This window comes from Manis pentadactyla, chromosome 7 (genome assembly GCF_030020395.1).
Source record: "Manis pentadactyla isolate mManPen7 chromosome 7, mManPen7.hap1, whole genome shotgun sequence".
Classification (NCBI taxonomy): Eukaryota; Metazoa; Chordata; class Mammalia; order Pholidota; family Manidae; genus Manis; species Manis pentadactyla.
The window spans coordinates 98,322,009-98,344,962 of NC_080025.1; the positions used below are offsets into that span (position 1 = coordinate 98,322,009).

The 22,954-nt window shown below is 37.8% G+C and overlaps 2 protein-coding genes across 10 annotated transcripts in view; one reads left to right on the forward strand and one right to left on the reverse strand.

Annotated features, from left to right (window-relative positions):
• The window catches only part of PALS2 (protein associated with LIN7 2, MAGUK p55 family member), a 165,756-nt gene extending 158,077 nt beyond the window's left edge, over nt 1-7,679 (forward strand). For all 7 annotated transcript variants that reach the window (XM_057504588.1, XM_057504589.1, XM_036877876.2 and 4 more), the window contains one exon: nt 6,348-7,679. In XM_057504588.1, the coding sequence (XP_057360571.1) occupies nt 6,348-6,524 (177 nt within the window). In that variant the 3' untranslated portion in view covers nt 6,525-7,679. The remainder of the gene's footprint in view (nt 1-6,347) is intronic.
• Nucleotides 7,680-13,475: 5,796 nt separating this feature from the next.
• GSDME (gasdermin E) overlaps nt 13,476-22,954 on the reverse strand; it is a 78,381-nt gene continuing 68,902 nt past the window's right edge. For 2 of the 3 annotated variants that reach the window (XM_057504592.1, XM_036877930.2), the window contains 2 exons: nt 18,909-18,982; nt 13,476-15,717 (listed from right to left, as the gene is read on the reverse strand). In XM_057504592.1, coding sequence (XP_057360575.1) covers nt 15,484-15,717; nt 18,909-18,982 — 308 coding nt within the window. In that variant the 3' untranslated portion in view covers nt 13,476-15,483. The remainder of the gene's footprint in view (nt 15,718-18,908; nt 18,983-22,954) is intronic. The other variant, XM_036877940.2, reaches the window with a different exon arrangement.

Genomic DNA, 22,954 nt, shown 5'->3' on the forward strand with positions numbered 1-22,954 from the left:
CTGGTGGTTTTTTGTGGCCTGCACTGTTTAATACTCAGCTGAATTCTGGAAGGGGACCTTTTACAAGTCTCTGAAGTTCTCTCTGTATGCTGCCGTTCCATTCCAGTATTCTGTCCTTCAAACTTCTGCCACCTCGGTCTCTCTGGACTCTCACATCTGTCCCGATTTAGAGAGTCCGGTAGGCTCCCTCCAGGGCTCTGTCTCCCTGTACTGGAGCCCGAAACTCTTTCAAGCCAGGGTGATCATAGGGTGCACTTTGTTTCCTGTCTCTCTGGTATCTTAGTCTTTCCTTGCCTAATGTACAATGTCAGAAAAACTCTTCTTCTATCTACACTTTCTAATTGTCAGGCAAGAGGGTTATTCTGATACCTGTTATTTCATTGTAGCTGGAAGCAGACATCCCTTTAGTCTGTTTTCATCTGTAAATTCTCACTGCCTCCCTCCCTCCCTTTTCTTTTAACCTTCTAATTTAGTTGGTCAAAAAAGTGAGTCATTCATCCTGTAGAGTGCTCCATACTCTGGATTTTACCAGTTCTGTCCTCAGTGTGTCATTTTCCGCTATTCCTTGTATTTCCTGTGAACTGATAGAGACTCGATCAGATATAGACTCAATTCTTTTTTTCAAGAGTAATTGATAAGTGGTAATTCTTGTTTTGTCACCTTATGAGGAAATATGGAAGGCTGTCTCTCTCTTTGTGATAAGATTAATCACTGGGTTCAGATGTTAGCCTGATCTGTAAAATTCCAGTAGCTTTTTACCAATGTTTTTAGCAAGTCTTTGCCTGGATCAGTTATTTTTTTAAGGATTGTAAAGTGGTAATATTTTATGTTTGTTGTTCTTTGTCAGTAAGAGCCTCCAGAGGCAACAGGTGACAAAATGTTTTCTTTTCTTTTTTAATTCTATCATGAGCACATGGGTTTAAATTTATTTGATGTCTTTCACTCTGTTGCAATTATTGTTCTTATTGATGCCCAAGTTGTTCCATCTTTGACCAACAGAAGTTTATTCAGGTTGGCCCTTGAGACCTTATTTCATGAGTCTAACAGTCTCTAATACCTTCCTTGCCATATCTGGAATGGCGAACGTTCTAGACTTCTCTGTACATTTCCTATTCTGTACCAGAAGTCAGCTATTTTTCCAAGAAGCTCTGGTTCCTTCTATGATAAATGGTATTTTAAGACCATAATATTATGAGTGCACATTGTTGCAAGATTGATCATCAGTTCTAGCTGCACCTTTATAGACAGATTGGGCTAGGATGTTTTTTCTGTTTGTATGGTTAAAGGAACTGTATCATGAATTCATGCTGATACTTCCCAATCAAATTCAGGACTATAGGGTTTTTATTTAACCTCTTGTCTTCTATGTATAACTTCATTCTCCTACACTGAATCTCCCAGTTTGAGAAAACCCTGGAAATGTTAGAATTAGGATATCACATAATTGCTCGTTTGCTTTGTCCCACAGTGCCCACAACAGCCTGAAGATAAGCATACTAACACTACCGTGTATGATTTCTATGAACTGGTTTTCTTCCTGCTTTTTTTTATCCTTAGGGCTTATCCCAACAAGTACATACAGTCAAATCACTGTGTTTGAAGTCACTTGGAATATATCCTCTCTATACTTAGTCAGTTGTTACTCTCTGATGTTTAAGTGGTCCCTTCTTCAGCTAGTTGGAGCCTATTCAACTTGTCTTCTGAGTCTTTTTAACACCACCCAATAATCATTGATGACTCTTGGCTCAGACCAGGAACCAGCATCCAAAGCCCTAGTTCCTTTTAGTGGGGAATGGTGTTTAGAAATAGTATAGGTGCTAAAGGTGTGTGTTCAACTTCTTTGGCCATGTTTCTAGGTCTTTTCAGTGGCCAGAAGTAGGAAATAATATTTTCCATTTTTAGGAAATGTACATCATTAGTTCAATTTTATATTTCTGGTTCAAATTTTACATTATTTTTACTTAATTCTTTGATTTTTATGCTAAAAATTTTGGTTGCTGATGACATTAACATAATTTCTTAATTTACATATGTAAACTAAGCACACTCTATATAATTTCTGAGTATAATATGATTATTGAAAAGTTTTAAGTTTCAGGTTTTTAAAAAAATTGTTCTTAGGATATAACCCACTGGGTATTACTTTATTTTAAAGTCACTGAAAAAATTCCTTTTTCTGTCGTTAAGCCATCAACTTGAAATATAAGTTGCTTCTGCTTTTGATTTTTAGATATTGCTCCTTTTCATTTGAATTTAATTTTGTATATTTCTATACATTTTTACAGTTTAAAGTAAATCTTAAAAAGAAAAAAAATCTAGCTTTTCTTATGTCTCCACTCTGTTCCCTCTGACCCACATAGGTAGCCGTTTTCACTATTTTGTTTTGTTTTTTAATATAAGCAAGTATGTATGTGTATCCTCCCTCCCCCATTTCTTACATAAAAGGTAGTAGTTTATTACATAAAATAGACTGCCTGCATTTTCCATTTACAATATGTTCTAGAGTTTACTCTGTAGCCATATATAGAGAAAGATTCATTATTTTTTCCATCTGTATGATCCACTCCATTACTGTTACAGGATTGTTACTGTCAAACTGATTTTGTTTTAACTAGCCAGATTACTAATAGCTATAATAGGCAAGAATTGTTTTCAAGTTGAACTGTGGCTTGTTTACACATCTATGATAAAAGATACGAGATTGTTTAAAACTATTTAGAGTATTAACTGAAATGTGGTATTAGTGTCCCTCAGGTCTAGTTTGGAGCCCATTGTTCCCTCTATACTTTGCTTTAGGTGTCTTTACCAAATTCATTAACTTATTATATCATTGTTGTTTTGTTGATTTCCTAATTTACGTATAGGTAAACCCAGATCTGACTTGCATTATCAGTTGCCTACTTATTTTACATCTGCTCTTGGATGTCTCACAGACATCTTAACCTTAACAAGTACAAAGTAGAATATTTTGTTTTCCTCAAAAAATTCATGTTCTCCCTATCCCCAACTCTGCATCTGCTACCCCCCACTTACTCAAACTAGAAACCCAAGAACCAGCCTTGATTCATTTTTTTTCCTCACTTTTCACATCCAGCCCCATCCTGATGATTTTATCACCGTAACGTATTTCCAGTCTGGTATCCTTTCCCTCTTGTTTTCTGCCATCATAATCTATGACTTCCCATTGCACTAGGTCCTCTGTGACCTAGCCTGTGCTCATCTCAGTTTATTTCCTCACCTCCAAACCCTCTGTCTATCCTGGTCTTGTTTTCTTTCCTTTTTTTTTTATTGGAGTTTCATTGATATACAATCTTACATTAGTTTCAAGTATACAACACAATGGTTCATCAGTTACCCACATTATTAAATCCTCACCTCTGCTATTATAGCTACTATCTCTCAGCATAGGAAGATGTTACAGAATCATTGGCTATATTCTCCATGCTGTACTACTATCTCTGCCACCAATGTACAATATGATTGAGAATTTTTGTGCCCCTTTACCCACCTCTCTGACAGTAAACACCAGTCACTTCTCATTGTCTGTGAGTGTCCTGCTGTTTTGTTAATTCTGTTTTGCTTTGTATTTATATTCCAAAAATAAGTGAAATCATAGTATTCACCTTTCTCTGCATGGCTTATTTCACTGGACATAATACCCTCCATATCCATCTAGATCTGTTTTTTGCTGCTGCAAGTGGTAGGATTTGTTTTCTTTTTATGGCTGAATAGTATTCCATTGTGTAATGAACCACATCAGTATCCATTCATCTATTGATGGACACTTAGGTTGCTTCCATATCTTGGCTATTGTTAATAATGCAGCAATAAACATAAGAGTGCATATGTCTTTTGAATCAGGGATTTTGTTTTCTTTGGGTAAACTCCTAGAAGTGAAATTATGGGGTCAAATGGTATTTCTGTTTTTAGTTTTTTGAGGAACCTCCATTTTGCTTTCCACAGTGGCTGCAGCAGTTTACATTCCCACCAACAATGTAGGAGGGTTCCCTTTCCTCCACATCCTCACCAATACTTGTTATTTCTTGTCTTTAGGATAGAGGCCATTCTAACTGGTGTGAAGTGATACCTCATTATGGTTTTGATTTCATTTCCCTGATGATAGAGATGTGGAGCATCTTTTCATGTGCTTGTTGGCCAACTGTATTTCTTCTTTGTTAAAATGTCTGATCAGATCCTCTGCCCATTTTTAATTGGGTTGTTTGGTTTTTTGGTGTTGAGTCATATGAGTTCTTTATATATTTTAGATGTTAACCCCTTATTGGATAAAATGTTTATGAATGTATTCTCCCATACTGTAAGCTGCCTTTACTGTTGATGATGTCCTTTGCTATACAGAGGTCTTTTTGTTTGAAGTAGTCCCACTTGTTCATTTTTTGTTTCCCTTGTCCAGAGAGATATGTCCAGGAAAAAACTGCTCGTACTTATGTTCAAGAGATTTTTTTGCCTTTATTTTCTTGTAAGAGTTTTATGGTTTCATGTCTTATATTCAGATCTTTGATCATTTTGAGTTTACTTCTGTGTATGGAGTTAAGCAGTAATCCAGTTTCATTCTCTTGCATGTAGCTGTCCAGTTTTCCCAACACCATGTTATTGAAGAGGCTGTCTTTTCCCCACTCTATATTCATGGCTCCTTTATCATATATTAATTGACCATATATGTGTGGTTTTATTATCTGCGCTCTCTATTTTGTTCCACTGATCTGTGGATCTGTTCTTGTGCCAGTACCAAATTGTTTTAATTACTGTAACTTTGTAGTAGACCTTGAAGTCAGGGAGGGTAATCTCCCCAGCTTTGTTCTTCTTTCCCAGGCTTGCTTTGGCTATTTGGGGTCTTTTGTGGTTCCATATGAATTTTAGAGCTGTATGTTCCAGTTGGTTGAAAAATGCTGTTGGTATTTTGATAGGGATTGCATTGAATCTGTAGATTGCTTTGGGCAGGACGACCACCTTGGCAACATTAATTCTTCCTATCAATGAGCATAGGATAGATTTCCACTTACTGGTGTCTTCTTTAATTTCTCCCCTGAGTGTCTTATAATTTTAAAAGTATAGGTCTTTCACTTCCTTGGTTAGGTTTATTCCTAGGTATTTTATTCATTTTGACACAATTGTAAATGGAATTGTTTCCTGATTTCTCTGCTAGTTCATTGTTAGTATATAGGAATGCAACAGATTTCTGTGTATTCATTTTGTATTCCTGCAACTTTGCTGAATCCAGTTATTAGTTCTAATAGTTTCTTTCTGGGGAGTCTTGGGGTTTTTTTGTATAATATCATGTCATCTGCAAATAGTGACAGTTTCGCTTCTTCCTTACCAATTTGGATGCCTTTTATCTCTTTGTGTTAACTGCCATAGCTAGGACGTCCAGTACTATGCTGAATAAAAGTTGGGAGAATGGGCAGCCTTGTCTTGTTCCCATTCTTAGAGGAAAAGTTTTCAGCTCTTTGCTATGAAGTATGATGTTGGCTGTGGGTTTGTCATATATGGCCTTTATTATGTTAAGGTATGTTCCCTCTGTACACATTTTGTTGAGAGTTTTTATCATGAATGGATGTTGAATTTTCTCAAATGCTTTTTCAACTATTCAGATGATAATGTGATATCTGTCCTTTTTATTGATGTGAGGTATAATATTGATAGGTTTACAAATATTCTACTATCCTTGTATCCCTGGAATAAATCCCACTTGGTTGTGATGGATGATCCTTTTTATGTATTTTTGAATCAGTTTGCTAATGTTTTGTTGAAGATTTTTGCATCTATGTTCGTCATGGATATTGGTCTGTAATTTTCTTTTTTGGTGGTGTCTTTGCCTAGTCTTGGTATTAGGGTGATGCTGGCTTCATAGAATGAGTTTGGAAGTATTCCCTCCTCTTCTGCTTTTTTATCCTGGACCTCTTTCATCATAAACACATCAGGATCATTTCCCTCTTGGATGTTATAGAGTCCATAAGATAAAAATATTTTGAAAAGATGATATAGTTGGGCTAGAAACCAGTCGTTGGTAAAAATTCATTTATTACTTTAGATTTCACCCTAAGATCATTGTCCACAGTAATCGTTAATTAGGAAACTTACCCTAATACATCAATGAAACAGAAGATACAGAATATTCGTAAATGCAAGCATGAATGAAGCTAGAAAGGCTAGGATGTGAACAGATGGTAATGACCTTTTTAATGCTATATAGGTTTTTGAGGACTAATATCAAAATAAAAATAAGCAAATACCAAACCTACCTACTTCTCATGTTCACTCTGAGTTGGTGTTTCAGCAAGTAAGTATGCATCATGATAGAAACATTTTCTCTTAAAACTCTTTGACAGGACTCTGACTTGAAGAAAACGGTGGATGAAAGTGCACGGATTCAAAGAGCTTACAACCACTATTTTGATTTGATCATCATAAACGACAATCTAGACAAAGCCTTTGAGAAACTACAAACTGCCATAGAGAAACTGAGAATAGAGCCACAGTGGGTCCCAATCAGCTGGGTTTACTGATGATTCAATAAGATTCATAATTCAAATAAAACTTTAAAAAGTGACTGTAACAAACCTTCTACTGAGAGAATACATGCACAGATAGAAGATATCTGCCAAGTTCAGGCATTTTTATTGTGTAGATTGAAATACCAGTACACTATTCTGAATTTTTATATAAAATGTGGTTGGGAAGGTGTACTAATATATAATTTATCTTAATTTTTCTAACTTTTTATGGATAATCTTTCTATTCATATTGCATAAAAAATGCGTTGAAGCATTTTATACATGTTTTGATTTAGTACCCTTGCCTTTTTCGTCAGAGGAGTTTTCAAATCATTCTTCACTCTAACATTGGGCTCACATTCTCACTGTGATAATGAATACTTGAAATAGTTTTGTAAAGCTGTCATTTAGTGCAGTATTTAACTAGTGAAAGGTCAGTTACTCTTATTCAGAGAAAATAGTTAATGGCCTTCTTTCCCAATATAATTTCTTACAGAAGCAGAACTTTAATGTCAGTGGTATGCTAGCTAGTCTACTACCACGGAAACCTGACATCAGAAGTCTGCTCAGTGCTACATGGTTTCGTTATTTCAGAGATGGATGGCTATCCTTTCTAATTTAAACAAATACATTGTTTTCTTTTCCCTTTATTTCTGTCTTTAGGGAAAAAATGAAGAGCAATACCTTGCACTCTCATTTGTTGTAATGACAGTCTGTTGTTACCAAGTTAACATGTATACAGCAGGCAAGGGCCATGCAGGTTGGGAGAGTGCCTTATTCTGAAAAGCCTTAGAGCAGAATGACACTTACAGTTGATTTACTTTCACGTGTAAAAATTGAACTGACAAAAATGGACCTACTGTTTTAGGTAGTTTTTTATTAGGGTATGGGCAATGGATGTATCATGCCTCTGCAAATTTCTGTGATGCTTAAAAATGCCTCTAAGTTTGCAATTTGGGGTTTTTGTGAACAATTACTGTGCTTTTTGAATTGTGATGTGATCATTAGGGTTATTTGTTCAACTTGTGTTGAGAAACAAATCCATTTAACAATTTATGACATTTGGAAATGTCAGCTATTTTATCTATACATAATATATACATTATATAATATGTTCAGTGTATGCATTATATAATATATATTAAATAATGTTTTATATTCTTTTTATATTTCTGTTAGGAAATGAACTTTTTGCTTAATGATTAGAAAAACAGTTCTCCTTCAGACTCATTAACATACGCAAATTTCCAAAATTCACCACAGTTAGTATCTTCCTTTAGAATTCTTAGATGGTGTAAATTCTTCCTAAAACATGTTCAGAGACGCAGCTCATCATTAAACAAAGTTAGCCATATTTTATATTGCTGCTAGCTTTTCACATAGCCAGTATTCACACTTACAGGGTTAGGTGCTTAAAATATTGATGGTCATCTTTGTCAGTGGTAGGCACCAGACACCTGGCTGTTGAATTTGGTTTTTCTTTCGCCAAAGTAGTCCCATGGGATGCCAGCCAGCAGGGGACTTAAGAGTTTAGAGAAAATACACTGTAGTAAACAATATGCATGCATTGTTTTAAATCTTTTTCACAATGAAACATAACACCCAAGTTGCTATATTATTAAAATTGGAAATCTATAGGTGTTTTTTCATTCCAGAATTTCATATCCAGAACACAAATTGATGTTCTTTATTCTAGGGTAGGAAATTGGTGACAAAATGGATTATACTCTTTAATAACCTTGGTAGCTTTTAAACTACATATATTTACATCAAATTCTTGGCTTCTCAAAGCAACATGAATCAAAGCACAGTGTCTAGACAATGTCTTATGGCAGTGTTTCAGCACACTGTAAATTTTAAGAGAAATTTCATTTCCACATTCTCAGGAAATGTGCCGTCTTCTGCGGTGTGCCTTCATGCTGCTGTGTGGAGCCTCTGAACAGCTGTGGGATCATTGTAGCAGCACAAGAAGTTTATCCAAAAAGTGTTCCAACCATCTTGACACAATAGGGATGATTTTTACGTCAGATATATTTTGGCCTTATCATATGGTATAAGTGCACAAATAGCCTACACTTTAAGGAATTATTATACATGATATTCATGACTAACTACTTAGTTAATACACACCAGATTCCTAATATAAAATGAAATGATGCAGTGTAGTTCTTCATTTTATTCTAGATGCCACAGCTTAAGAGAATTCAGAAAAGTTCTTTGTATCTCAATACAAAGTCATTGAACTTGAAGCTTAAGTCTTATCTGAGTCTGCAGGAACTAGCAGAGCCCTGCTGGGGCAAGGAGTCCCAGAGCCCCCACGATTCTCCCAAGGCCATAAGAGTGTAGTTGTGATCAAGGAAATAGAAACTTTTCTTGTGGGAAAACTCTAGGAAAATTAGCTTTACCAAAGAGAAAATGGTTTAAAGTCACGTTGAATAATTGGTAACAGTTAAAATACACATGCTCATACATATGCTTTTGGGAAATATGTGCCAATACCTTAGTGAACCTGAGGATTCCTTGTGGACAGTTGAGTATCCACATTCAGCATTCAGGGCATGACTATACACAACTACTATATATATCTTCTTGTTTTCATTTTCAAATGTACAAATGCCCATAGAGTTAATGTCCCTGAGTAAGTCATTTAACTATAATTAGTAGAATATAGGTAATGCACTACAAGTAGAATTTCACTTTTATTACAGCCATGCCTTATTATGCAGTCTCAATTTCTGCTTGATATTGGATAATAGCAAATATCCAGTACATCAGGTCTTTGTTTACTTTTGCTAGCTCTAACTATGTAATTACTGAACATAGCTTTCTAAAATAGAAATCATACCATAAACCCTGTATGACTACAGCAATAGTGGCCTGAACCCTAGCTTGTAGAATCTAATAAGTTTATTTAAAATAGCTATGAGGACAAGTTTTCTTTAAAAGAGCAAATTAGTTAATAACACATTCAGAAAATAATGCCAATTAGCAATAAAATACAATAGCATAGCACTATAGATTATGGCCAGATACTGCTTTGACCATAATATCCCAATGACAATAAAAGATGATCTTTGCTTTAAAAATTCATTAAATTGGTACTTATTTTTATGTAAAACAAGTGTCATGATCCAGTGATTGAGGTTGATTTTTGAGATGGATAGCCATGGAGTTAGAAGTATTTTGAATTGGTAAGTACTGAACATAAAAGTTTTGAAAATTGTTCAAAATAAGGATGAAGTTAACATTGTACTTTTATGACTTCTGAAACACTTCATTTTCCAGAAGTCACAGGCTGGAGAGCCAATAATTTTGTAGTAATGAAGCTTTGTAGTAAATATGAAAAAAGCAGCCCTGAAGTTTTATGTATGTAAATAGCAGATCATTTTTTAAATGTTTGAGTCACTGTATATATAATATATATACAACTATTTGTATAATATGTAAAATTCTCCCAAAATAATAAAAAACTAAGTATGTTCACCCATGTAATTATAAAGTGTTCTTAAATTTTTAATTACTCCCAAATCCTTAGACATTTTGAAACTTTTTTCCCTACATTTTATAAGGCTCTGGTTTTACCTTGTGGGCAGATCCTAATTTCCTTTTTGAAAAACATCTGAGGAATAAGCTCAGAAAATTATTATATCTTAATTTCCTTAAGGGAAAAAATCCTGATATGGAAGCCTTTGGGGAAATACTTATTTAAACCTTTGAATGAATGTATGATATGGCTCATGCTTAAAGATGGTATCTGCCCTCTTATTCCAACAGATTTGCTGTGAGAATTCATGTAGTAATATCTGCAGTGTATTTTGAGTTCTTGGGAGAAATTCAGTATTTTAAGTAATAGGATTATTGTATATTGTGTAAATGAATATTATTCAGCATTGCATCAGTTTTTATGTAGGCACACATTTTGTCTATCTGAGGAAGATAATTCCATAATTTTTAAGGTAAGGTGGTTTTTAAATTGCATTTTTGTTACTTCAGGTTTTATTCATTTTTTAATACTTACCATAGTTCATCGTGTTACTTTCTGTGTTCCTGGAATTATTTAGTGCACAGAATCAAAAATGAGTCCTTTATGCACTAAAAAGTGAAGGAATGATGATATCTCATTTCTAAGATAAGAATTTAAAGCACGTTGCATCACTTCAGCAAAATACACTGCACTACTTTCCTTAAAATAGTTTCTCTTTCGATAAAAATAGAGATGGTGTACTTCTGGCTGAGATCCTAATTTTGACTTCTAACCATATGACCTTCGATAAAACTAATATCTTCTTTTACTTTTAATATTCCATTTGTTAAATAAGGATAACCTAATACTTGTCTTCACCTTAAATTACAGGAAGTAATTTGTAACTGATGTGGTAAATGCTAAACTGGTAAAATCCTTATTAGGCTACTTTGTTTCTTGTATTTGCCTATATTGAGGTTGCTTATCTTTGAGTTCTTTTAAAATGTTCCTCTTTCCATGGTAACATAGTGAATGGTGCACATGATTTAGGAATCCAAAATCCAGTTTTTAAAACAACTCCGAGGATGTACTTCCATCCTGGAAGAGGGTCTTTTCTGCTGTCTTTAGTGGTCCTGATCAGGAAGTCCATTTTAATTTAGAATCCCATTCTAAGTCTAAACCCATAGCAAATCCTTGCTGACAATCAGACCACTCACAAATCAAACAAAATTGAGTTAAATAATGCCATACTTGTCATATCTGAAAACACTCTGCTTTTTGCCCCTTAAAGCTGCCCTTATTCATAAGCCTGAAATTTGTCACCACAGCCCTATTGTTTAATTCCTAGTATTACATTTAAAAGGCATCTGTTTCTTTATAGGAAGAAACATTCAATTAGGTGCAGTTAGTGGGATGTGACATGAATGCATTTTAGTTATGTTCTCTAATTGTTTCATAACTGTTGGCTGGTAATGCAGTGCTACGAAAAATTTGACTTCCTTTACACACCCGAGTTGGTCAGAAGTGACAAGTTTTTTTTTCCTACTAGCTTCTGTTTTCTTATCTCTCCCTGGCACAAACTGAATGAACACATCTACAGTTCATGTAAATGCCACTTATAACTTCAGAAGTTAAATGAGTCAATGCTTGTAAACTTAAGTCCCACTGAACAGGTATTGTCACTACCATAGAGCCGAAGCCAAAGTCTTATTCTGAAAGTTGGAAATAGATGTGTATTTTACCTCAGCAACAGCAAGCCAGATGTAGAAGCATGTACATATGACAGGCCATACCTGAAATTTGGCTTTCCTCATATCAGTCAAGGTGGCCTGGGAGCTTAGAAGAAGAGGAAAAGGCTTGTCATTAAAAACCCTCAGCTATGCATTACCAATGTTAAACCAAACATCATTGCCATTTAAAATGTGTGGGTTTTCATCTTACTCTTAAATAGGAGAGGCAGGAGCATGAGTAAAATTGCTTTGAAGACATAAATCTTGTTGATAAAGTTGGTCCAAACGAGAAATGACTTACAGTCTTTTCTGGTAGAACCAGATTTGAAGAGTCTCATCCCCATCTGTGATTGAAACACAAGATAAATATTTCTTTTGGCTGTGTCCTCTTTAAAAAAGTACTGCTGACTCCTATTTAGTAACATTGGTTTCTAAGGTATCTTAGATTTTGCTATAGAAGAGTGAACACTAGGCTTCAGCAACGTGTAATTTTCTGCATGTTATGTTGAGCTTTGCTATAGCCCAAGATAAGTATTTGATGTGAAAATCTTGATTTGGGGGATTTTTTTTCCATTTCATTTTGATATACCTTTATTTTGAACATGCTCTTTTTAACCCTTAGTCTTTGCAGTGATCACAGAAGAGAACTTTTGGTTTTAAATGAAGAGCAAAGCATTTGTTAGCAACCTAAAAATCAAAACTGAAAAAGCTGCTAAAGTAAGTTTCTGATAAAAAAGTTTAAAAATTAACTGCTACTTCTTTCCAAGTAATTGTATTACCAGTTCCTGTATAAAAGAAACATTAGGGCTATCCCTATAGAAATGAAATTTTCCTGCACTACAGTTAATAAGTACTGGTATTTCAGAAACTGTCCCTATAAATTTCCTTTTCACAAATTTCCATATGCTGTCCAAAACAAAAATTGAAATGTTCAGTCTGTGAGATTGTATACTCCTGGTAAAATATTTTTGTATATATAGAAGAAATAAATAATATTGGGAAAATGTAGGGCTTCATTTATAGGTAGAACTAAGGTTTAGGGATAATAAAATACAGAGGGTATCAGATTAGCTTGGTAATTTCTTTTAAATGCTAATAGTCATTGTAAAAAGCCTCCAGTGTCATTTAGTTTTTCCCACAAAAATAAATATGTAAACTTTTCTCTGCCTCTCTTTAGGGAGGAAGCCCTATTATTTCCTCTATCCCAGCCCAAGCAATTTGGTGGCTTTCAAAGACAACATACTCAAGAAAAAAAAATTCAGAAACGGGGAACATTAAAATATGATCAAGAAAAAGCCTCTTTGGTTTAGATGGCATGGGAGACTAGGAGCAGCCAGCGAAGAGAAAGACAGCCTGGTGGGGAAAACAATGCCTGTTGTGGCACCTGGCTCAGCCCTGGGCCTGCAGTGAAAAAGGGAGGCCGACCAGCCAGGCTGGCTAGAGGTGGAGGCATGACTGGGTGAGTGCAGAGAGCCTGTTTCCAGTAAAGGTACTTTGCAACTCCCCCAAACTGGCTTCTGGGATTCTATACCTCATACTTCAGAAATTGCCTGTCTAATAAGTATATTTCTGATGTCTCCAAAATAGATTTTATATAGTTGATTCTTCCATCTTACACTACCTGTCAGTTTCCTCTCACTGCAATAACAAATGACCACAAACTTAGCAACCTTATCATCTCAGTTCGTAAAATCAAGCACAGATCTCAGCAGACTACAATCAGGATGTCTCCCAGGGCCTGCCCTGGCCCTTGGCTGTACATCTGGGAGAATCCTCCGGCAGGTCGTTGGCAGACCTGTGCCATGCGGTTGTAGAACTGAGGGCGCCTCTTCCCGGCTGCCTATCCTATCCAATAGGATAACTGGCCAGTCCTAGTGCAGTTGTGGAAACAGCCAAATACCTTAGTTGCCCATTTGATGCAACCCAAACTTTTGGTACTTGCTGGGATGGCATCTTTTCTTGTCTGTCTGAAAACTAGCTTTATGTTTTGGTGGTGGTTTTGTTCTTAAAATAAAGGATAATACATACAAAATTGTAACAGAAATACAAGGGTAAAACCACGTGCCCCTCCCAAGCCTGGCCTATTGCCCCAATCCCTAAATCATCTCCCTGAAGGAGCCACCATTGGCTTTCTTATGAACTCTTAAGTGAGGTTTCCATGTATTGTGATGCATTCTGCAACTTGTTCTGATTTCACAACCACAGAATTTTATTACAATAGTACAAAACACATAAATCTCTGAGTGGAATGATTTAATAGCATAGTTACTTAAGTGTACTTTTACACATTTTTAAAAAGTTATATAATTATGTTAACATCCCAAAGCAATTCACTGTTTACTATAGCATCAAAGGAACTTAGAACAGTACTTAGTATACAATAAGCTATATATTTATAAGCAACATATATATTATTATTGTAGTCATTTCCAAAGACTTTAGAAAAGCATATACAACTGTATAACTAATTGAAGTATAGTTGACATACAATATTAGTTACAGGTGTTACATACAATATTAGTTACAGATATACAACATTGATTTAAGAATTTTATACATTATGAAATGCTCACTACAGTAAATATAGTTACTGTCACCAAAGTTATTGCAGTATTATTGACTGTATTCCCTATGTTGTGTTTTTTGTCCCCATGACTTTAGTTCAGAAAACGAGACAAGGCGGCATGTAAAGGTGCCACCATTTTTCCTTTTGCATATTCTTTTCAATTCATGTATAATGTGCTTATTTTTTGTTGTTAACTTTATATCCTTTTTTTCTCACCATAAGTATTTGCATAAGGCTTTGTCTCATTTTTAATAGGGATGATGAAAGGATTAGTTGCCTCATTTCTTCTTGTTAATGTTCATTAAAATCTGAAGGGCGGAAAGAGAGTACGTAGGTGACATTGAGGGTAACAAACACACTCCTCCTGCCACTGCCTCCCTGCCCTTCAGTAGGTCTCAGCTAGTTTCTGATGAGGGAAAGCAGAAGTGGCCTGAGGTCCCCAGTTGTTCTTAGCAATGGAATCAAGGGCACTAGGGAGACCATCCAGGTCTCTATATTGTATCAAAGAAAACCCTGAACTGTGCATATTTTGCTTTTTATGCTGTTTTGACATCCTTCTATAACTAGTTTACAGACTAATTAAACATCCAGAATGCATGAGAAATCACATTGTTCTAGACACAGTACATTCATCAAAGCATGGCAAAGTGGAATAAAATGCATATAGTCAGACCCCCATGGAAGGGAGTGTCCTGCTATTAGATTATTTAATTTTGTTTAGCAGAAGAATATATGTACTTTAATGGCATTTACAGTTCATTTTCCAATCACCACATGTAAAATATAGCCTCTCGTAGAAAGAGAAATTGCCTTCCCACAGCATTCACAATTTAAAGTTAATTTTGGGGTCAAAGTGCCAGGCTCATCTGTTGTATAAAACAGAAAGTGGGAAATAACAAGAAAATGATACGTGGACCCATATTTCTGCAGAATAAAGGTTGAGTGTAGGCTAGCTTAGAGTTTTCAACCCTCCTCCAGCTCTTCAGGTGTAGCGTTCAACTTGGACATCGAGTCACCAGCACAGGAGGACCTCTTATGAAAAAGAAACTTTTTACAGAGTACCTGGTGGCTGTGAAGTGAATCCTAATGCAGTCAACTCTTCTTAAACTTTTGTAAATTCATTCCTGGATCACTTTTAACATGGATCTGCCCTAAGCCCCAAAGAAGTATCTTGATGCTGAAAAACTGCAGCCTTGTTGTTCACATGTAGCATCATTCATGTGCTCTGCCTAACGCACAGAGTCCGCTCAGGCTTACATAAAGAATGAGTGGGAAGACATTCGGGTCCTTCAAGGTGAAGGCTTTTACAGATGCCTGCAGTATCTCCAGGTTAATGTCAGCTGAGGCAAACAGAAGCTGTACAATCCCAAACCGGTCTGTGTCTTTCAGAAGAGCCAAGGCGGGGTCGTCAAGGTCAGCTACTCCATTGTTAGACAGAGCACAGAGCTGAAATGACACATTTAAATAAATTCACTTAAAAAGGTTATAGAAAATCCACATAGCTAATTTATGAAAAAAAATTTTTAGCTGTTTTACATTTCCCAAATGGAGCAAGAAAACCCTGATATAACAAGATATATTTGACCCAGGCCCAGGACCTTAGGCTGATTTCTCTGATTTGCCTAAAGTACTCTGACTGAATCCCCACTCTCTGAACTCTACCTTCTACTAGATCCATTAGCTCCAATTGATTAGAAAGGTCAGACTGTAACTTTTTCATACACAGTATGTAAGGCTTGGGTTTTTTTATTTTAATGGAGATATTAGAATTTCTTATATACGTATCTGCATGAACTCCTCAAAGAGGCAGGTATCAGCTTATTTAAGCCTCCTGCCTCAAGAACCTTTGCTCTTGCCGTGTCTTCTACCTGGAATACTCTTCCTCTGGAGTTCCGTACAGACCTCTCCTCCTCTCTCAGTTACCAGTTGAAATGCCACAGTAGAAGGGCCTTTCCTAGTCTCCTCTCCACTGCTCTTCCTCCCCCCATATCCCAGCCACTATTACATTATTTTATTGTCTTCACATGCTTACTATATCTCAAATTATCTTCTTGATAATCACTGTAGTCTGGTTAGTCAAACCTAAGTTGCTTAGGAGAGCAGGAAACTGGTCTGTTGTGTTCACTTTTCACCAGGCCAAAGAACACAGGCCTTTAGTGTGTTGAATGAATGTCAGCCCGTCAGAGAGGTCACTTCACACACTGCTTTAATTGCAATTGCTCAGAACTTTTGAAACTTTGCTTTTAGGGTCTTGATCAGTGCCTGTGACATGTTGTTCCCCCTAATCTTCAGTAATTACAAATTTGCCAGTAGATTTGATTTTTAAGCAGGCATTCAGAACTAGATCACATTAATAATGTAGACAGTAAAGTTTAAATGTTGAAAAACCTGTAAAGTAAGTGTGGATTTTAACTGAATCTGAAGGGAATCCAAAAGAATGCCAGAAATATTCTGAGCAATGTTAACGTTATTGATAATAACGTTATGTAACAGGCAGCATGTCCAAATGGCTGGAGGGCAACACTCGTTTGAATACAAAAGTACTTATATGTCTATCAAAATCAGATTTGCAGACCTATACCTTGTAGATACGCCAAAAACAATTCACACAGTGTAACCACAGGCTTAATGTTACCAGTTGGCCCAGACTGTAAACTACTGATTAGGCTTTAGAGAGTGGATTAGGCCTGCTCTTTAAGCACAGGCACCATATCCTGGCAATTCAAGAATGAGCTCCACTGGCACAGGCTGAAGACAGCCAGGGCACTGCAGGCTCTGTCCTGGGTCTGCCACAGACATGCTGGGCAGTATCCAGCGTCCTTCTCTGAACATCTGCCAGTCCCAAGCTCCCAGAGGCACTTCTAGGTCTAAATGAGATTAGTCACCCAAAGGGTGGTAGGGCAAAATTAACACTCTCTGTTGCTGATCCTAATTCACCTTCTTACCAGTTTGGGAAATGTGTTAGCGTATGTGACGCCATGCTCCCAAAAGCCCTTCAGAAAGCCCCTCAAAGTCACTCTGGCCACCAGACAAGAAAAGACAGGAATGCAGGTAGGTCTCTGTACCCTGTTCTAAGTAAATCCCTTTAAGAAACACAATACCCAAATTCCTTCAGAAGCCTTGCTGTCTTAAGAGTACCAATACTTGGAGATTATGTGAAGGTCTTTAAAGAAAACTGATGTCCATGTTGAGCAGCCCCACTAAGGCAGACAAATAACTCTATGGCTGGGCAGTTTTGTGCCAGCGTTGACTGCCAGCCATTCTGGAACTCTGAGTATATGCTCCTGGCTACGTTTAGAAGACCAACAGAGCAGAACCTGGAAGCAACACAAAGATCAAATCATAGAGCTGATCTGCAAGGAAGATGACAGCTAAGCGTGAGTTTGTGGGGAGAGGGAGTTAAATAATGTGGTCTTGGCAGTATTTTCTTACATCCTGATGCAGTTAATGGCTTTGTAAATACTTGTAAGCACTAACTTGGGGATGCTAAGCACTCAGTTGCTGCAAAAGTAAGCTGGGCTACAAAGCAGAGCTGCTGTCTTGCTCATTATTGCAGACAATTAGATAATGATATGTATTGTTTACATAACCAAGTTGCCACAAGTCTTTACCTTCAGCTGGCTGCAGGACACACACATTTTCAAGTGGTTCTGTTTTTATGGTCAAAGTACAAGAGCACAGCATGCCTTTGGGCTGGTAGAATCTGCTCTAGGTTGTGAATAACATCTAAACTGCTCCTTGGAGTGATGCCTTGCTGCAGTCTTTGGATGTCACTGCTATGCAGAGAAGTACCCAAGGTACTAGCCTTTGTGCTCAAAGTTCCCTGAGTGGGTGCATAACAAGTTTCTACCCCAATACCTGCTTCCCAGATCTGGGGAGCAGAGCTCTGCACATTGGTCCTTTGAGCCTTGGCCCTTACTAACCAGACCTGAAAATAACCTAGCCAGGTAAGCCTTGCCTCTCTGCCCCAGGCTGAGGAATATCTGCAAAAGCTACATTAGAGGAGCTGCCCCATTAGAGTGGTTTCTAGGCAGTGTATTGATGGTTCCTTCTATTAACAACCCAATTTGTAATTTAAAAAGGGAAAGCTTAATCTTGACTCTCTGGGGTTAAGCTCTTCATTACCTAACTCTTGCTACTGCCAGTAATTCCCCAGGGCACAAAGCTAATGTTATTCCTAAGAGAGATTGAAATATCTCCCTTAGACAAAGCACCCTCTTGAATACCTCCCTTGGTGAATGTTCGGCAGAGTTGAATCAGACTCGTCTAGCCACAGAACTGCTGTTGCAAATGATATGGTGCCAGGCTCCTTCCCTGCTGTGTTGCACCAAACCTTGGCTATCAGTCTCTTCAAACAGTGGGAAAAGCATGAGATTTGGAGTCTAAAAAAAGGTTGTAGTCTTAACCCTGCTAGCATTTCTTTAAACAAGTCCCTTCCTTTTGGGCCTTAGTCTTACTGTAGGGTGGGCTGTATGATGTGGACAGGATATATAAAGGGTTACTAATACCAGTTTAACCTATGTTGGAGAGCTGTTGTGGATGAGGAAAGCTAGAGGTGTTTTATCAGCTGGTAGGTGTTCATCTCCTCATTTACCCATTCCTGCCCATCCTCAGGTCCCATCTGGGAAGTGCCTTACCAAGTGACACAGCGTAGGAATAATCTGGAGCTTGTGGCAAGTGCCCAGCAGAGCTGCTGCATTATCTGGCATTTCTGGAGGAGATTAAAAAAATCAGTCATTATCAAAAAAAGGCATCCATGGGAACAGCCAGCCCACAGATTGTACCTAATTTATACTTTCCTTCTCTCTGGCTTCCTGGGCAGAGGGTATGCACAGTAATTATTAAATACATGAATGACGCTAAACAGGCAGCAAAGGCCTTTTAGAAAACAGATATAGAACCAGGCAATGTTCACCTTGACATTCGATTTGCCAGTCAGGATGAACTGTACAGACTCAGGGAAAAGCAAATTGGTGTGGAAAAGTAGAAAGAACCTGGGATTTGATGACCACACACTTCTGTTTGAGCTCCACTGCATATTTCGGGTGTGACCTTCTGTACACCTCTCTAAGCATGTTTCCTTATTTGACCAACTGTAGTTTCTTTTTGTTTTTGGTCTGTCAGAGAACTGAGTAAACTATGAAGAATTCTCCCCAGGTCTCTCATCATCTAGGAGGTGGGGGGTAGGAATGCAATGCACCTGATAAAGGGGTGGCACAGCAGCCCTCCCAGACCCAGGACTATGCAGGGCCCCCATGGCAGAGGAAGTTTGTGCAGAGCTGTGGTGAAGCTGGGGCTGCATCAGAAGGAAGGGCCCTGCCAAGCCCAGGAAAAGGACCCAATCCCTCGGGATACCACCTTTGAGCTGACAGTGCAAAAGAGAAGAGTCACCTGCTTAGTCATCTGGCCCAGGGCCCTCTACTGCTGCATTGACATGTTGTATGTGCATTTGTCTACAGAGAGGATCCACAGCCAGCAGATGCTCAAGAAGGCCTTTATCCCAAATCAGGAAGGGGAAGATGATAAGTGGAAAGACTGTGGGACTTAGAAAGGACAAAATCAAGTCCTCACTGAGCTACTGTCACAAGTCAGCTGCCTGTGCTTCCATTCCCTCACTTTTCAGGTGGCTCCTGAGGCCCATGTAATCATCATACTTTGTTCTTAGAAATAGTTCAGTTGCATGTTGCTCAGACAGTCATTCACTATTTTGAATATGATGCTAGTGACACAGGGGTGACAAACAGCATCTGCTTTACAGAGATCACCACTTGACTTTACTGCTGGAACTCTAATTTCCTTGTTTCCTTCTACCTCAGCTCCTAGCAGTGCCTAAAACTTAGAAGAGGCTTATTTAGTGTTTCTTGAATTGAAATGATTTGATTGCTCTATTTTCACAAATAAGACCTGGGGAGTTCATGCTTAAGGTCAGAAAGGAGAAAGTATTCCAGGAGACTGGCCAGATGCTGGGACTGAAGTGCTTTAAACAAGCACGAGGCAGCCAGTTCAAGATGGTGACAAACGAAGATCCTGAACTCACCTCTTCCCACAGACACACTGAATCTATAGCTACATATAGAAAGATTTCTCCTGGGGAAAAAAACACAAAACAAAACTACCTGAGGAACTCCTATACATCAGTTGCTTAAGAAAAACTATATCAAAGAAGGTAGGAAAGACTAAGACACAGTTGTCCCATAAACCCCACAGCTGGGAGGAACTCAGAGCTTCTCCCTGAGGACTGAAGACCCACAACCACCCCACCAAAAATCTAGCTTTGAAAGCCAGTAGGGCCCATGTTCATGAAACCCAAAAGGCTATGGCAAACTGAGAAATAGACATTCTGTGAAAGAGACTTATTTGCTATCTTAAAGCATCAGCCTGAGGGTCAATTTAAACACATCTGGGGCCTGCTGGGGCACTCTGGGGAGGGAAACCACTGAGCTCCACTGTGCCCTCCCAGTGCCATACCCCAGAGCACACCCCCTGATCTCCTTGGTCCTCTAGGACTGTAACAGACACACAAGTCTTGGCTAGCTGTACTATCAGGCACCGTGCAGACTAAAACACACTTCCAGTCTTTCTGTGGAAAAGGCCTATTTGCTTGTCTTTATTTGGCTCCCTGATTTTTGCACCTGCCAGCAGGGTACACCTCTAGGTCACCTGGCTCTGTCTGGTGGCCAGCAGGACATATGCTCATGGGTGCTGCAGGACTGTAGCCAACAATGAGTTCTTCTACTATCCCTCTCCCCACCCCCATGGCACAACAGAACCAAAAGCCCAGACTTTCTGTGAAAGAGGTTTATTTCCATAGCTATAGCCTGAGGAGTAGGCTTCTAACCAAACACACAACGAAGGTCCTAGTGAATCCTTTCTAGAGGCCTTGAAGGGTACATGCCCTCCCTTTGCCATTACCCAGAGTGCCAGTATCCTGGAGAGGAGCTTTTACACATATCTGATGCCCTAGTGTTTTGCAGCAGCTGCCAAGGGGATGCCTCTTGAATACCTGGCTCTGGTGGCCAGTGGGACTTGTGTTCCTGGATCTGTACAGAGGGACATCTTGGCTGGCTACCATCCCCTAGGGGACAGCACAGATGCAGACTGAGAGACACTCCCAGTTTTTCTCTGAAAGAGGCCAGTTTGCTTGTTCTGAAGTTGTGGTGACCAGCAGGACTTCTATGCTTAGGGTCTGGTTTCCAGACTAGGTTCTGACTGAGATCCTCCTCTTTGGGACATTGACAGGTCTTGACAAATCCTCACCTACTGAGAGTCCCTAAAAATAAAATAAACATTGTGATTGTCCAAACAGCCTAAGAGTCAATCAAGAGCTAAGGCAGGTTGAACAATAAGGTTCATCTCATGCGTAGAAACCATCACAGAGAGTCAAAGAATGAAGAAACAGGAATATGTTCCAAATGAAAGAACAAAATAAAACCTAAGAAAAAGTCATTAATGAAAAGGATACAAGTGATTTACCCAATAAAAAGTTAGTGGTCATAAAAATACTTCCCAAGCTTGGGAGAATGGATGAGCACAGAACTTCAACAAGGAGAGAGAAAACAAAGTACCAAATAGAAGTCACAAAGCTGAAGAATACAACTGCATGGAGGAATTCAACAGTAACTAGATGAAGCAGAAGGAAGGATCAGTAAACACACCTTAAAGAACTACAGACAGCATCAAGCAGGAAACATTTGCATTATGGGGGTCCCTGAAGGAAAAAGTAGAAAGGAATAGACATCCATATCCAGGAAGCCCAGAGACTTCTAAAAAGAGGAAGCCAACTATACCAAGAGCAATTGTAATTTGTCAAAAGTTTAAGACAAGGAAAGTCTTAAAAGCAGCAAGATAAAAGACTATCAGTAGAAACATATATTGTGCCACTCCCTTCTGGCCTGCAAAGTGCTCAAAGAAAATAGCTTCTAATCAAGAATATTCTCCCCAGCAAAGTTGTCATTCAAAATTGAAGGAGAGAGAAGAGTTTTCCAGAAACACAAAGCTAAGTAAATTAATCACCACTAGACCACTACCAAAAACTGTTAAAGGACTTGTTTAAGCTGAAATGAAAGGGCACTTATTGGTAAAAGGAAAACATGAATATAAACTCTCACCAGTAAAGATAAACATTTAGTAAAATTCAGAATAATTTAATTGCCATAAAGGTGATAGACTAATTACTTATAAAGCTGGTATGAAAGTTAAAAGCAAAAGTAGTGAAAATGACTGTAACTATAATAATTTTTAAGGGATGCCAAAAGAAATATAAATTTTGACATCCAAATCATAAAACATGGTGGGGGAGTACAATGTAGAGCATTAGAGTGCATTCAAACATAAACTGTTACCAATTTAAACTAGACCGTTATAAATACAAGTTGTTATATGGCAACCACAAAATATGTACTTATTGCTATTTTGTTAATTATCATTAATTTACATGAACTAAATTCTCCAATTAAAAGACAGAGTGGCTGAACTGATTAAAAAACACAAGCCCCATCTATGTGCTTCCCAAAAGTAACTAATTTCAGATGTGAAGACACAGACCGAAAGTAGAGGGTTGGAAAAAAATATTCCATGCAATGAACACCAAAAGAATGCTGGGGAAGCTATTCTTACATCAGACAAAGTAGACTTTAAAACAAAGACTGTAATGAGAGACAAGGGCATTACATAATGATAAAAG